The sequence below is a fragment of the Hyposmocoma kahamanoa genome, unplaced genomic scaffold (assembly GCF_003589595.1).
Source record: "Hyposmocoma kahamanoa isolate Upper Pololo Valley unplaced genomic scaffold, ASM358959v1 99702, whole genome shotgun sequence".
Lineage (NCBI taxonomy): Eukaryota > Metazoa > Arthropoda > Insecta > Lepidoptera > Cosmopterigidae > Hyposmocoma > Hyposmocoma kahamanoa.
The window spans coordinates 3,172,870-3,188,142 of record NW_020656001.1 but is presented as its reverse complement, the minus strand read 5'-3'; the positions used below and the strand labels follow the sequence as shown (position 1 = coordinate 3,188,142).

The 15,273-nt window shown below is 37.6% G+C and overlaps 2 protein-coding genes across 2 annotated transcripts in view; one reads left to right on the top strand and one right to left on the bottom strand.

Annotated features, from left to right (window-relative positions):
• The window catches only part of LOC113239172 (succinate dehydrogenase [ubiquinone] flavoprotein subunit, mitochondrial-like), a 38,014-nt gene extending 32,695 nt beyond the window's left edge, over positions 1 to 5,319 (top strand). The window contains exons 14-15 of the mRNA XM_026476043.1: positions 2,243 to 2,478; positions 5,035 to 5,319. Of these exons, the coding sequence (XP_026331828.1) occupies positions 2,243 to 2,478; positions 5,035 to 5,187 (389 nt within the window). The 3' untranslated portion in view covers positions 5,188 to 5,319. The remainder of the gene's footprint in view (positions 1 to 2,242; positions 2,479 to 5,034) is intronic.
• A 5,160-nt stretch (positions 5,320 to 10,479) lies between these two features.
• Positions 10,480 to 13,852, bottom strand: LOC113239231. The gene is made up of 2 exons (XM_026476141.1): positions 13,645 to 13,852; positions 10,480 to 11,434 (listed from the first exon to the last, which is right to left on the bottom strand). Exon 2 carries the CDS (start codon positions 11,413 to 11,415, stop codon positions 10,501 to 10,503), a length of 915 nt encoding a protein of 304 aa, XP_026331926.1. The 5' UTR covers positions 11,416 to 11,434; positions 13,645 to 13,852; the 3' UTR covers positions 10,480 to 10,500.
• Positions 13,853 to 15,273: the final 1,421 nt, after the last annotated feature.

Sequence of the window (15,273 nt, the reverse complement as noted above, 5' to 3'; positions counted from 1 at the left end):
TTAATTAACTTTATAATCAATTCCATTGCATTGAAGATCATCTTCTAATTTGACAAAAATTGTTTGGTTCCCAAGGAAAATCATTTTTTTTTATTGACAAGTTTTCTTAAAAAATCACTCTGTTTATGACTGTATCTATAGCTTAGAGGATGGAAAAAAATAAAAGAAAGGAGCTGCCCTAAGTACAGAATCAACGTGCATATTACCAAAATTTGAAAGTTACAAATGGCGGATTTCTTTAGTGTTGTACCATAATCTATCGATAAGTCATTATCGACATGCAAATGTATGGCTTGAATTTTTGTTTCTTTAGTTTACTGTAACCAAAGTATGCCTAAACAAACACAAGTCTGATAATTTAATCTCGAGTGGTATATTATTATAAATGTCAACACACATTTTGAAACTTCAAAAAAAATTTATTTTCAACATTACAACTGGTAACTTATTTAGTAAAAGTCACCAAACTGCTGTGCAGTTTGTTGGCGACATGCGCATTCTTGCTTAATTATACCTACTTTACTTGTATTTAACATTATTTATATTAATTGTACTTACTAAATAAAATATAAAAATTACTTTAAGAGGTACGCCTTTAACCTACATTTTAGTACATATTTACATAACGTAAACCAATAAACCTAAATAAATAAACCTAATACCAATAAACCTAATGATGGAATAGCATTGTCATGTAATCTAGTTACATTTAAAGTTCTGTTAAAATTTGACTCTTCAAAATGAAGCGAACAAATGAAGATGGTCTTTGATCCAACGTTTATATTCGGCAGTCCTATGATTTCCAACCATTCTTTCTTCCTTTTTTCATTTGTAGGAAAACTTGAAATAATAATAATAAAACAATAAAAACCTCATAGTGAATTGTTTTAATAACAGAATATCGATAATATGTATGCTTACAAGATCAACACTATCTCAAAATAATCGTTAACAACAATCATCAAAATATACAAACAAACAGGCAATCTAAAGTAACAAAAGCAAAATTTGGCAAGATTTATAAATAAACTACTTAAATAAGTCTAATTACATAAAATATTCGGGCTATTGTGTGATTTATAGACAAAAAAATAACACATGCCTGTGCAATGTAACATTCGATTGATTTGCAGTTTTTCTAAAGCCGCATCCTTTAATGCTGCAGCGTCGCATTTTTATTAATACCTAATTATTCTCACTGTCAATATTTTTGTCCAATTTAATTATAATACATGTGAATAATTCAATAATACATTTGGAAAAACATTTGTTTTGACATTTGATGTACTTCCCTTTGACAACGGTATCATGTACCTCATGTACTTGAAATGGCCACGGTTGGCATTTAAAATGACGTTACGAATTTTCGATTCCCGTGTTTGACACAGACCAATGTAATGCTATCTCTTTTGGCTTAAGACGGCACGTAATAGTTAAACAAAGACAATAATATGTTTATGTTTTCGACGACGAAATGCATCATATACATATAACGTCTGATTTATATATGTCAACGTAACATGTCCTTTAGTTTCCATAGTCTAAGATCTATAGCGCTAAAATTTTAGCTGTCTTTGAAAATTTTCTTTTGTGTACATTTTGGCTATTAGACATTGGTTTGAGAATAATTGAGGTAAATCTGGGTTACATAAAAAACAATTGTGGACCGCTGTAATTGGACCATTCTGTGTGTACATGCATGCATTATTTAATTTCTATACAAAAGTATAAATTATTCGATGCTCCTATCACCCATGCATATTTACCTAATTTAAGGAAACTCATTTTGATATAAACTGGCAACACTACGAATTTATGTCGAGGTTTTTATGTTCCGAGTGAATTTCAAAAAATATCGGGTAAATAAATTACAAAACAGTTAAATTAACAATAGTTCCCTGTGAAAAGATATTCCATTTTTTTTTTTGGGAACAAGTTTACAATGCTTAAAGACACAAGACGGCATTTTTAAACATAAAATAACGAATCACTCGTGACGTGTAAACAGCGAGACGCTGTGCTTAGTACTGACGTGAACTTGTATTCGCTTTTTAATTTGTATTTGCTTTGGTGGCTTCAGTTTTCTGTTCGGCGCGCTCCATCTGCCTATTGTTTTTGTAAAACCCCTAGAGTTTCTTGCTCATTCTTCTCAGGGGAATCTGCCTTACGAATGAGTCAAGTGTAATTTGCTTAACTATGAAATAAAAATTACTTCACTTTAACTTCAATGTAAATGTTACAGCTGACGCCGAAATCCAAAAATGGTATAGTATGTTCAAAGACATCAAGTTGACTGATAAGCGCAGGAATTGGAATAGTGACCTCATGGAGGCCCTGGAGCTGCAGAACATGATCCAATGTGCTGTGCAAGTGGTAGCTTGCGCTAGGAATAGAGTGGAAAGCCGAGGTGCGCACTTTAGGGACGACTTCCCGCATAGATTAGACGAAATGGACTACAGTAAATCTACCGAAGGTCAAGTAAGTGCCATGCAATTTATTACCAGTATATAATAGTAGTCTAGTTAACCTGGTCCCAGTTCCGATTCTGTTTATGGCTTATGTATAGTTTGACTTTTTTGAAGATGGAGTAAAATGACAGTTTATCGCGCGAAAGTGTTGCCCGCATGCAAGTAGATAAATATATTCTCTCGATTATCGACTGAATGTTGGTCACTTTATGCAATAAATATCTGAATTTGTTTCATTTGAACAATCATCGGTCTATTATTCCTCCAACTGCTGAGCACAGGTTCACTTAAATTGCCCATTTATGTAAGTTCATACATATATGCATTAAGAACTATGTCTATTAAAAATGCAAAGGGGAAACGTATTTTAAAGTTTTTTATTTTAATTCAATACAGTTAATCAATCCACCTATTTTTGTGAAAAAGTATATGAATCAAAATTGATTTCGATACTAGTATGCCAACTGTAAAAGTAAGTAAGTATTTCACAATCTATCGATAAAACTGTCGACAAGAACTACAGGACTATTAAAAATTTTATGGAAACTGGCAACACTCCATATACATCACAATGATCATTATCTTTTTGAACCCGCTCACCTTTACGATTAAAACTCCTTCATAAACTAAATCGATTGTTATAAAAAATCAAATCGGAAACTCATTGGGGCATCACTAATTGATTAGTATTCGAGCTGTTAAAAGAAAATAAATACCCTTTCAGCAGTGCAACGAAAAAGAAGAAGAATCAACGGAGGCTTAGGTTATAGTATAATAATAAGAAAGTAATATAACTCCGTACAAACTTAACAGCGCTTTTGTGTGTGTGCGCACTGTAAAATTTAAGCGATCGCTTGGTGTTTAAAAAATTAAATCAAATAGTACAGGTGTACCAGAACCTCATAGCATTCAATATTAGAAAAATCGAACGACTTTCACCTGGCAATGTAAACTTGTCACATGTCAATTCAAAATATTATACATTATATGTATATATTATTTGTGTCCTATGGGTGTCTGCTAAACTTTTGTCACTTGAAAATAACGATTTTGTAGCAATAATTACAGAGAATCCGCTTCAGTCTCAAGCAAAAACAAACTTGGTCACAAATTTCGATGTTCAAAATCTTTTTTAGAAGACAATCGGGAAACTCCACACCATACCCACCTTGCAATCCTGGTGGATTCTCACTACCAAGGATGCACATTAGGATTCCATTTTTATGAAGATCGTTTCAAGTGCATACGATCTAACGATTTTTTGTACCGATTTATTTCAATGCAATTTCCAAGCGAATAGATTTAATGGAAAGGCAAATCGAATCATCTAGATCAGAAAGCAATAATTAATCATTCGATTTGAACAAAACTCGACTTACAACAAATAACCAATAATAAAGATTTTGGGCGTTAATGGGTTTTCCCCATTATTGTGTCCAATCAAAGAATTTTGTAAAGACCGCCAAATTAGAAACTGTAGGAGCTCTGTGGAGCAAATACGATGGTTGAGGGATAGGGTGTGTTAATCTAAGGGAGATAGTCTTTCCACGGCTGTGTATACAATCGTGCGGTTTGGCATTATGATGATGAACTACTAAATAATGCTAGTGAAACTGTACAAAAATATCACATGATAAAAGTGTCTTCGCCTCATTGACATACAATTATATGGACGTCGGGTCCGCGCTAAAAAGTGTCCGCACTTGTAAGGCGCTAAAATCGTATACAGAGCGCCAAACTCCGCTTTAGTCTTCATTTGTTCTACTGACAGCACGATACTGCGATGACATTACAATTTAAATTTCGAATAGGTTGACTTGGGACATTATTTTCGTGGTTTTTGTATTAGACCCGTCGTCCATTTATTTGTAAGTCAATGCTTCGCCTTTACAGATAATAAGAAACCTATTCGCAAAACGACTTACTCCTAAAAAAATTTCTGCACTCTTAGTTTATTTATTAGATTAATAAACAAAGTAAACTAGTAAGTAAAATGCAAATTACTTCTTCGACTTGTATTTGCCTAGATATACTTTACTAGGCCAGGCATTGACTTACAATTATATGGACGTCGGGTCCGCGCTAAAAAGTGTCCGAACTTGTAGGGCGTTAACATCGTATACAGAGCGTCATTCACGTTTTAGTCTTCGTTTGTTCGACTGACAGCGAAGCAAGCAAAATTAGACAGTACTGCGGTGACATTACAATTTAAATTCAACGTTTTAGCTTTTTCATATTCCTTTACATGTCACTACGTATAAATAGGTTGACTTGGGACATTTTTTTCGTGGTTTTTGTGTTAGACCCGTCGTCCATTTATTTGTAAGTCAATGAGGACAGGACTTAACATAAATGAAAAAAGGTGAACTACACCTTTACCAGTTCTGGGCGTTTTTATGAATATAAACTTAAACTTTCCCGGCGATTCTTAAAAGAAAAAAGGTCTTATTGTTTAAAATTAAGTAATGGCGAAAACAGCACGAACTTTGTGGCCAATCCATTGATAAAATGTAAGTGGCAGTTTGCTTAATAACATTTTATTAATATCTGACATTGTCATTCTTAGACGCCAAAACCAATTGATCAGCATTGGAGGAAACACAGCCTGAGTGTGGTGGACTTGAGCACCGGAAAAGTCACCATCACCTTTCGGCCCGTCGTGGACAAACCCCGCACCGATGAAGTCAAGACCGTACCCCCGAGACCTCGCGTTTATTAATTTATTTTATCTTTTATTTAAATTGTACAGTCCTTATCGGAACCCCAAATATCTACACACTCGACTTGTGTCTACTCTTTACTGGGAGAATATTCGAAATATCTAAAATCAACCTTATATTAAATAAATCTTGAATGAACTTGTTTTATTTTCGCGAAAACAATTGAGCCCAGGGACAGAATGATCAAAGTCACTCGAGGACAATTTTAGTTAAAAAGTTTTTTTTTAAATGGAGAACTTTTGAATGTTGGTGAAAAATATTTATAATCCATTACGTTTATTGTTAAATCATTTGTAACTCTTCCACCATTAGTAGCAAGCATTTTTATGACTAAAAGTAAAATTTTTAAGGGCGTTGAACCTTATTAACTTTCTCAGATTTAGGCACAGTACGTTCAGCGTTTACCGAAATGGACGGTGGACTCAAAACGTGTTTTAATTAACTTTGATCATTCTTTCCCTAGATTCTTCAATTATAAAGTTGAACTATAATGCGACGAGTTTTCAAATGAAGAACGACCAAAATGGGGAACGAATAGGTAGTAAATAATGCGTATAGTTTGATTTAGATATCTCGTTTGGTCCAGCCATCCTGACGGACAAAATCGTCACGTAATGCCGAACAAACGAAAAACGACTCTAAACTTACTACGAGTAAGATGACTTAACAGGTAAGGTGACATTTGTTAAATACGGAATCGACGTAAGAATTTCTACAATAAGAGCGAAAAAGTACACGTGGCTGACCCATGCTCGACCTAGGTCGCGTCTTGTTGTTGTTGTGTCTCTTAGTGAAAGTCCGAATGGCGGGTATACCTTAACGGGTCCTGACAAATTTAGTATCAAAAATGTATCTAAATTGTACTATAAAAGAAAGACTTACCCCGTCCCATTAAAATTAAATATCATCAACCCTTCATGATTTTAACTGCCCCTGTGGCCGAACGGTTACCATGCCGGACTGCCACGCAGAGGTCCCAGGTGCGATTCCCGGGCCGGGAGAAATATTTGTATGACCTACATTTGTTTCTCTCGTGAGTTTGGGTGTGATTTGTGGTTGTCTATATGTGTGTCCATGGCACCCGCGACACAGGGTTTCCCTAGTGCGGGGCTATGTTGAGTGTGTGTGTTATTATTATTATTATTATGATATAAAGTACCTATATGAGAACAGGCGTTTGTGACCTTTTCCATCAATACAACGGAAAATACTGTATATGAACAGGCTGTATGGTGGAACATTTGCGTACCCAAATAAATGGTGGAAAAATTATAAAAAATATTTCGCTATAACTTCGTTCTGATAGAGGCACATTTTTTTTGAAAGAAAAGTTCCTAAATGGTACAAATTAGGTACATTTTTTACAACAAAGGGTTTTTCAAAGACGAGCACAGCCCCTGTTATTTGTTGCTGTTCAATTTGTCTTTTCAATACATTGACTTACAATTACATGGACGTCGGGTCCGCGCTAAAAAGTGTCCGGTCGGGTCCGCGCTAAAAAGTGTCCGAACTTATAGGGCGTTAAAATCGTATATAGAGCGTCATTCACGCTTTAGTCTTCGTTTGTTCGACTGACAGCGAAGCAAGCAAAATTAGACAGTACTTCGATGACATTACAATTTAAATTCAACGTTTTAGCTTTTTCATATTCCTTTACATGTCACTACGTTTAAATACACACATCAAAAGTGTCTAGGGATCAAATGAATATTTTTGAAATAAAAATTATTTAAGCAATATTTACCAAATCCAGTCTTCCAGGACGACTTCTTACTGTAATGCTTATGTTTTATTTAACCGCTTACCCCTATATTTAATTAAAATAAACTAAAATTGATGTTTTTGCAAATTGTGGGAAAAAACTCAAATTAACGGCGTCAATTAAATGACAAAAAAATGGCGAAAATGATGATTTTGCTCATTTTTATTGTAAAGATAAAAAAATTAATAATCTGTATTTCCACCATTAACACGAATCACTCAATTACAGCGATTTGGCATGCTTAAGATGAGTTCATCAAAATCACTTTGAGGAATGGCCGCCCATGTGTTTTGTAACAAGTTAAAATATTGTTGTAGAGTATGTACGGTATGCATACTCGGCACAGCTCTTCTTTGAAGCATATCCCATGCGTGCTCAATTGGATTGAGGTCTGGCGATTGAGCAGGCCACGGCAGAACGTTGATACGAACTTCGGCAAGAATGCGTGTTACGACTCTAGCCGTGTGTGGACGTGCGTTGTCATGCATTAGTTGAAATGAATCACCCAACTGGCCTCACAAAGGGATGATAACATCTGAAACAATCCTCTCTGCGTAAACTTGAGCATTGAGGTTACCCCTGATCCAAATGAGATCGGTTCTTCCGCCGATCCAAATACCGGCCCATATCATTATTGTTCCCCCACCATATGGATGAACTTCCTGACAATATCTCAAACGTTCATGACGTCCAGATGTTCTCCAAACTCGAGTACGTCTTGTATCCGGTCTCATACCGAAGCGGGATTCATCCGAAAAGCACACATAGCGCCAGTCTTCTTCCTCCCAGTTTCTGTGTTCGCGAGCCCATCGTAAACGGGTCCTGCGATTGCAGGGTACAATAGGTGGAACTCTGAGTGGCCTTCGGGATCGCAGACCCACTTCACGTAAACGATTTCGGATTGTTTGATCGCTTATTAGCAAGCCTGAGGAGCTGTGGAGCCTCGTAACCAACATCATGGCGGTCATGGTACGATTCCGTCGAGCAGTATTTTGGATATACCGGTCCTGTCTGCGAGTCGTGATGCGAGATCGTCCTCCATGTCGCTCGGCCACGCTGCCCGTCATGCGATAGCGCGTCCAGAGGCGACTTATGACGCTCTGTGTAGTGTTAAGAGTGAAAGCCACAGCACGTTGCCTGGAACCAGCTTCCAACATTCCGACGGCTCGCATCTTCACTTCTCGGGTTAAATGATGTCGTCTCTCCATAATAATGTAAATTGTTTCGGTTCCGATGCAGATATTGTAATGATTTTGTCAAAATGCTATAACTCATTTTTATACAAAACCACATTGACAATCGATTTTCTTCTTATTATCGAATTTTAAACAATATTCCTTATTTAAATGTTAAAACTCACTAAAAAGTATCAATAGCGATACAAAAAAGTTAATATAATTAACCCTAATTGCAGCAATACTCTTAAACGTACTTGATCCCTAGACACTTTTGATGTGTGTAGGTTGACTTGGGACATTTTTTTCGTGGTTTTTGTATTAGACCCGTCCTCCATTTATTTGTAAGTTAATGTTTCAATATGTAATATTTAAAAAATAATTTAAATATTAGAATTTTAATTCCCCTTTCCCTTTTATTTGCAATTGTACTTCTGCTGAAACGCAATATGCCAAACGGGCAGAATGCCTGAGTAGCAGACCGCCAGATTTTCAAAATGCCATATGTTCCCTCCCCCTGACGCAAGAACTAATGTCCAGTAGTGGTCGTCTTCTGCCGCCTGGGGCCAACCTTAAATTTGTAACCCCTTTTATTTTCAGCATTACGAAAGTACGTAAGTATAATTCATTCGGGCAGGCTTAGCTCGATTATGTTCGCCTGCCGTCGCTTTGTGTTGTTCAGGATATCACTGTTTCAAATAGTTGAATTTATTTTATAATTTTAAGTTCAAAAATAATAATTTCGATTATTTAGGACTTGCCGCCGCCCACGTTACGTGCCACCAGGCGCCATGGCCCCCTCTGGACCCCCACGCTACACCACTAGTTCTCATGTTTTATATATTTATTAAAATCGAAATGTAGTTCTCCCTAACTACTAAATATCTGATCATTCTTTGTCACTAGACATTGAAAGATTCACGTGCTCTTAATTCTTGTACATAGGGGAAAGGGGGGCGGCATAACGGGGACGTTAAAGGAAAACTTCAATGAAGGTATAAAAAAATGTACGTTTTAATATTAAAAACTAATCACAACTCTTTGACATTATATTAAAGCATAATTTGCCATATCCTTCGGTTAAGAAATTAATCAACTAGCAGAATTTTTTAAATTATACTGGAACCCTAAGATAACCCCATTATGCCCCAGTGTAGGGGCAATACGGGGTACTAAAATCGCGGCAGTATGGGGTTTTTTCAAACGAATTATCATACCTATTTTTGCCACCAAGCAGTAATGTGAGCATTACTGCGTTTCGGTATTGAAGCGTGCTGGTGAAATTACAGTTACATTGTCAACTTTGTCCAAAAAGGCGAGTGGTGGCCATTAACCTGTGAGTGGCACTGAACGCACAAGTTACAGCCTTTGGATATTGGTTTTATGAAGCCTTTGAGCGCCTATTATGATCAAGTTGATACTAACTGGTTAAGGCACAACGGGGCCACTCACATAGTTATTCATGTTGCTACTTTTGTTTTTATTATTTTGTAATTATGTTCCTATAGGGCTACGGGGCACGATGGGGTACCCATAATGCCCCGTAGCCCAGTCCCCGTTATGCCCCCACGCCAGTATTGTTTTAATTTAGTAATACTAAAATCAAATCGTAATAAACGTTAATTTTAGTCAGTATATAAGAAATAGCATAACTACAAAACAACAAAACAAAAACAAAAGTATCAACATGAGTACTTCCTTTTTATATGTTTATTTGTGGTAACACAAAATAAGATGATACGTGACCAAAAATGGTTTTTTCTGTAAAAATGAACGCGTGCCTTCCAGTCAATTTCGCGCTGGCCGCCGTTTCAAGATGGTCGCTTATTCGCAAAGCAGTACACTACTAGCATATTTAGCTACATAGATCTGTGAGTGGCCCCGTTGTGCCTCGCGACCCCGTTATGCCCCCGTTCCCCTATAGCTCCTTTTGTGCTGGCCGAGTACCGCAAATTTTTGAGTTTCCGATGAGCAATTTTTTTGAACTCTCTCAATACGTTACGGTACTTTGGCGGTAATTTCAGTGGTTGCTGGGACGTAACGGGCATAAGGGCGCCTTCAAATTAGACAGTATTTTCGTGCAAGATTTAGAAGCGCAGCTGCAGCGCCACAGTCGCGCGGCGCGCGCTTTACCTTTACTTCAGACTAGATATTGTTTAGTGCCGCAGCTATCGTGCACACGAAAAAAAAAATCATCGAAATGCCTCATGACTTGATTGCTATCAGAACCGCTGTCGCCAAATCTCAACATTCATAATTTCGTAATTTGAAGCCCTAAAGCCAAAAGTCGTTCGTTTGAGATCTCTATGATTTTGTATAATTAATTCCAGTTTGATTCCGTTTTATCAAATAGACTGTATTTAAAAGTAAAAAGTTCAAAAGATACATAGTAATAGAAAGAAAAGTGATATAATAATAAAGTCTGTATTTATAACTGGTTTCATACGACGTAAAGATCCGCTAGATTTGACGATATTTGACCCAGTTTTCCTAACGTTTATAACGTTTCGTGTAACATTCCGGGGCTCAAATGTACTCTGCCACAGTTCGTATTGCTGATAGTGGAAAAAAATGCGACAAGCGACGTGTAGTGTAATGTTACAAGACTGTTGTAAGGTGTTGATAAAGTAGGGCACATTGTATCGTTTGACATCGCGAGCTGTGTCCGATGATAGGAGTACTTTGTCATTTGAAGTGATATTCGCGGTTGTCGACACCAGCCTGACGATCGTGTCGTTGGAAAACAGGTACACATCAGAGCCCCTGATGTCGTTGCTGATGGTGAAGTCACCCCACACAGTCAGCTTTGCGTCCGCATATTCAGGCGCCTCGACTAACCTCAGCAGATTGTTAACGTTGATAAACACTCTGTCGTTCATTGTGAATAGACGCGGCGAATTTAAACAATATGTATGCGTCCAATCGATCATCGATGCCATCTTGAAGAGCGGGGACAATTGGTCTGAATTTCCAATGATCAGGTCGCCGTAGCGTGCATCCTCGACAGCCAGTACACTCAGCATATGAGAGGCTGGCGCACCCAGTACGAAGGCCACCGCCACATGGGAGCTGCGCGCGTAGTGGCCCCATGAGTACCGGATGGCATCGCGTTGTGCTGCATTTTTGACGGACGACGCCACCAGGATAAGCAACCGCAGGTGCAGCCCAACTTGCTTGCATAGATTCTTGTGCGGCAGCGAGTAACCGCGTTTGTAAGACACTGTCGTATTGGTGTCGGCCAGCGTAATGAACACCATTAGCAACATCCAGGACCGCCGTCTCCAACACATGTCGCGGGTGATTGCTGTGCTGTGTAGGGATGGAGAGTAAGACAAGGTATTTAGAATTTTATAATAGACCTCAGGCTTAGTTCGTGCTTAGGATTGCATACTGAATCGATTCTATTGCACGGATCTGGCATCAGGGACACTGGCTTTATTACAGAATTTATTTTTTCACAAACGAAAGTAAAGCTATTTGAAAAATTTATATGTTATATAGCTATAGGTACTATACGTAATTAATAGATTCAGGCGTTATAATAGCAACACTGGGGGTAAGAAACGAGCTCACTCTTCGGCCGAATGTCCAGCAGTCAACAGCCTCTGAGGATGCCTCGTGGAGAGGCTAGACACGAGTCGGGTATATATTTGGTGGTGGTTTGTGACTATAGTTGCATTTATTTCATTAATTTTTAACTGCATGAAAAAATGTTCAACACAAGCGCAGTTATTTTGCTCGATTTAACCTTCACTGGATTCGCGGAGTAGAAAATTAACTTACTTTCATTTTTTTTGTAATCTATACGTATTTATTCTATTTAGTTCGGTTGACATAAAAAATACCTATTGAACACAGCGGTTTTTTTTTTAAATTTCGATGTAAATTTGTGTTTTTTTTTCTGTTGTGAAAATTATAGGATTCGTGTTTTCACAATTTTACAATATATTTTTTTCCAAAGTTCAACACTCTCCGTTTTGCGGAATCAACCAAAGCCGTTTGAGGTTATACCAAAGATTATCGAAGATGTACCCCGTGTGCTAATATGCTTATGATACTCTCCAAAACCATTTTGCCATCTTAAATTTAGATCCGTCGAATAAGAAACACCTAAATATTCAAATTATCGTATTTATACACTACTAAGTAACTCAGAATTAAGGCTCCCGTTACACGGACGAGCTGCACCGCGAATGATTTTATGTAAAAACTGTAACTTCTAACCACGTTCAAACGTTATCTTTTCCCTAACGTAGTGCACAGGCATACACGTACAAACAAAGAAACTTCCCTGGAACGGATCACACGCAAGCAAAAACGCCGAGGTGAACCAGTTAATTATTTATGCGTAGTTAATTATTTAGCGTATGTTTTCTGGTATAACAAACAAGCATATACATGCAAACAAACAATTTTACCGTGGTGCTATGCTAGCTATGGTGACGGTTTTAGGAGCTTTAGAGCACCTTGTGACAGAGTTCGTCCAGGGATGTACTGCCACCTTACGCCGCCAAGCAGTAATATGAGCATTACTGCGTTCCGGTTTCGAAGGGTAAGGCTGCTGGTGAAATTACAGGCAAATGGGACTTATCAACTCATGTCTTAGGGTGTCGGGCGCAAAGGCAGTGCCCCTCAGATTTTTGTAATTTAAAGCTCTTAGTGGCACTGCAACTACTAGCGCGACTACACAAATCTCGGACCCACTTCGGATGTTGCACTAAGCCCGATTCGAATTTTTGAAAATACAAATATCGCTTATACACATAGAGATAAAATGATCCCTGTGACATTTCGGACCGTCATTCGGACTTACGGCTCAAAACTAGAATCGACGGGTACGCACTTGTTTGGTGGTTGAATCAAAATGCGCTGCAGCGTGGTGGGGGGAGTTGCATGCCCGGAATTATAAAAAAGGAGGGTTAGACTAAATTACTTACTAAAGTACTAAAACTTAGCTGTTCAGACACGTTGAGTTACTACATTACTCGCTACTCGATTGAATTACTAAGACGAAGTCCGAATTATGCTTCAGGGACAGGTGTGTCGCTTACCACCAGGCGCACGAGATGTTCGTCACGTTACATAACAGTTACACTGCCACTCAGAGATTTAAATTGCAAAGATCTGAAGGGTACTACCACTGCGCCCATCACCCTGAGACATAAGTTGATAAGTCCCATGTGCCTGCCTGTAATGTCACCAGCACCCTTATCCTTCAAAACCGGAACACAGTAATGCTGACATTACTGCTTGCCTGTAGAAATAGAACGTGGCAGTACTACCCTGGGCGAACTCTTTCAAAATAAGCTATTCTGCTACTGGTACATAAACATAAACAAAAAAAAATCATTATACTTCTCATCGTCACGCCTGTCTCCTGGGGTAATTAGCCACTATGGACCTGATGGGACTGGAAGAGGCGAAGGAAGTTTGTCAGGAGCGTAGCAGATGGAGCGTCATAGTCTCTGACTACCCCGGAGTTACAAAATATATGACGATTTCAATTTGGCACTGCTTACCTGTGAAATAAAGTTGTTCTCAACTTTTAATTAGTGTGACAGGCTATAGAGGTTACATCGGCGTGTAGAATAAGTTTGGAACTTAGTGCCACTGCATTGTTTCAGATGTTTGCAATGGCACCAGGAGCCTTGCGGCACTGTCGTAGTTCCCTCAATCTGAGAGAAGTACGTTTCGCGCAAAATTCCAAATCAATTTCATTTGATGGTCGGCACAGTTCATTTACTTGTAATATTTGGAAAAATAGTCAATATATTAGATGTTCGGTTGTAAAAATATATTAATAACTTGTTATTATTATTCTCCTTATTAGCAGGTGGCAACTGCTAAGCATGGGTGTCTGTATAGATCTAAGTTTTAAAAATAAGGAAACCATAACTTGACATTTGAATCTTTTAGTTAGAAAAGGCCACGAAGGGTCTATGATTTTGATGTCAATTTTTATTTTTCTCACTTTTCTTTCGCGGTTAGCATTTTAGCCACTTACAAGGTTTTTTGACTCGGGGAAACTTTAAGTAATTAAGATAATATAATAACACTTAGAAAACATTCATTTTCTTTGAATGCGTCCAAAAATTGTCCTTTCTTTAAATTACCTTATTCAATTTATTTTTTTTCCATCCTCTAAGTTCAACACACTAATTTTGTTCTTATATTTTTTTGGCTCGGCAGTCGATGACATTGCTGTCTTTTGTTGTAAAATTTCTAAACTCTTTTTTCATTAATTGTGTAATTTTATTTTCAATATTTTTGTATTACAGTTAAATAAGATATTTACTTCTGATAAGCGGCTTTATGTTATTTTGTTTTACAGCGATTATGTACTGGTCATGGAGACCTCCTGTTACGAGTATTTTCATATTCAAAAGAAGGCCCTTGTACGTAATTTTTTTATATTTGAGACGGTTTTTTTTTCCATTATATCCATTGACTTACAATTATATGGACGTCGGGTCCGCGCTAAAAAGTGTCCGCACTTTTAAGGCGCTAAAATCGTATACAGAGCGCGACACTCCGCTTTAGTCTTCATTTGTTCTACTGACAGCGCGATACTGCGATGACATTACAATTTAAATTTCGAATAGGTTGACTTGGGACATTTTTTTCGTGGTTTTTGTATTAGACCCGTCGTCCATTTATTTGTAAGTCAATGATTATATCGAAAAGTTTTGAACAAAATAGTTCTTTTTTTAAATAACATACGAAATAAAACTAATCTGCAGATTGTTTGTAGGTCAATGAATCTGCATATTGTTTTTCACATGAAATCGAATTCTCTACCTGTGTTTATCACGCACAAAAAACCTTCACTTTTCTAAAACCACGTTTCTTGGATATCCCAGAGCTCTAACAAAACACATAAGTGCCCTGAAAGAAAGCTCATTCCAGAAAGTAAAAATGACTACGCTAAAACGCAAATAACCATTGGTAGAGTAGGACGATAGGTAATTAGGCATGCTCAATGATAGCCCGGTGGTGTTTAAGGGGCGTCACAGGGCGGAGTACATGGCCGGCGGTGTCGCGATAAGTGCCCTAAAAGCTCACCAATTTGATATTTTTTATGCCAGCGCGACGTTTTTATTGCGTTAGATTAGAGGGTGACATAACGCCTTGATTATAGATAATATTCG

Coding starts and splice junctions, on each gene's coding strand:
- LOC113239231 (XM_026476141.1), bottom strand. CDS start 11,415: ATGTGTTGGAGACGGCGGTCCTGGATGTTGCTAATGGTGTTCATTACG.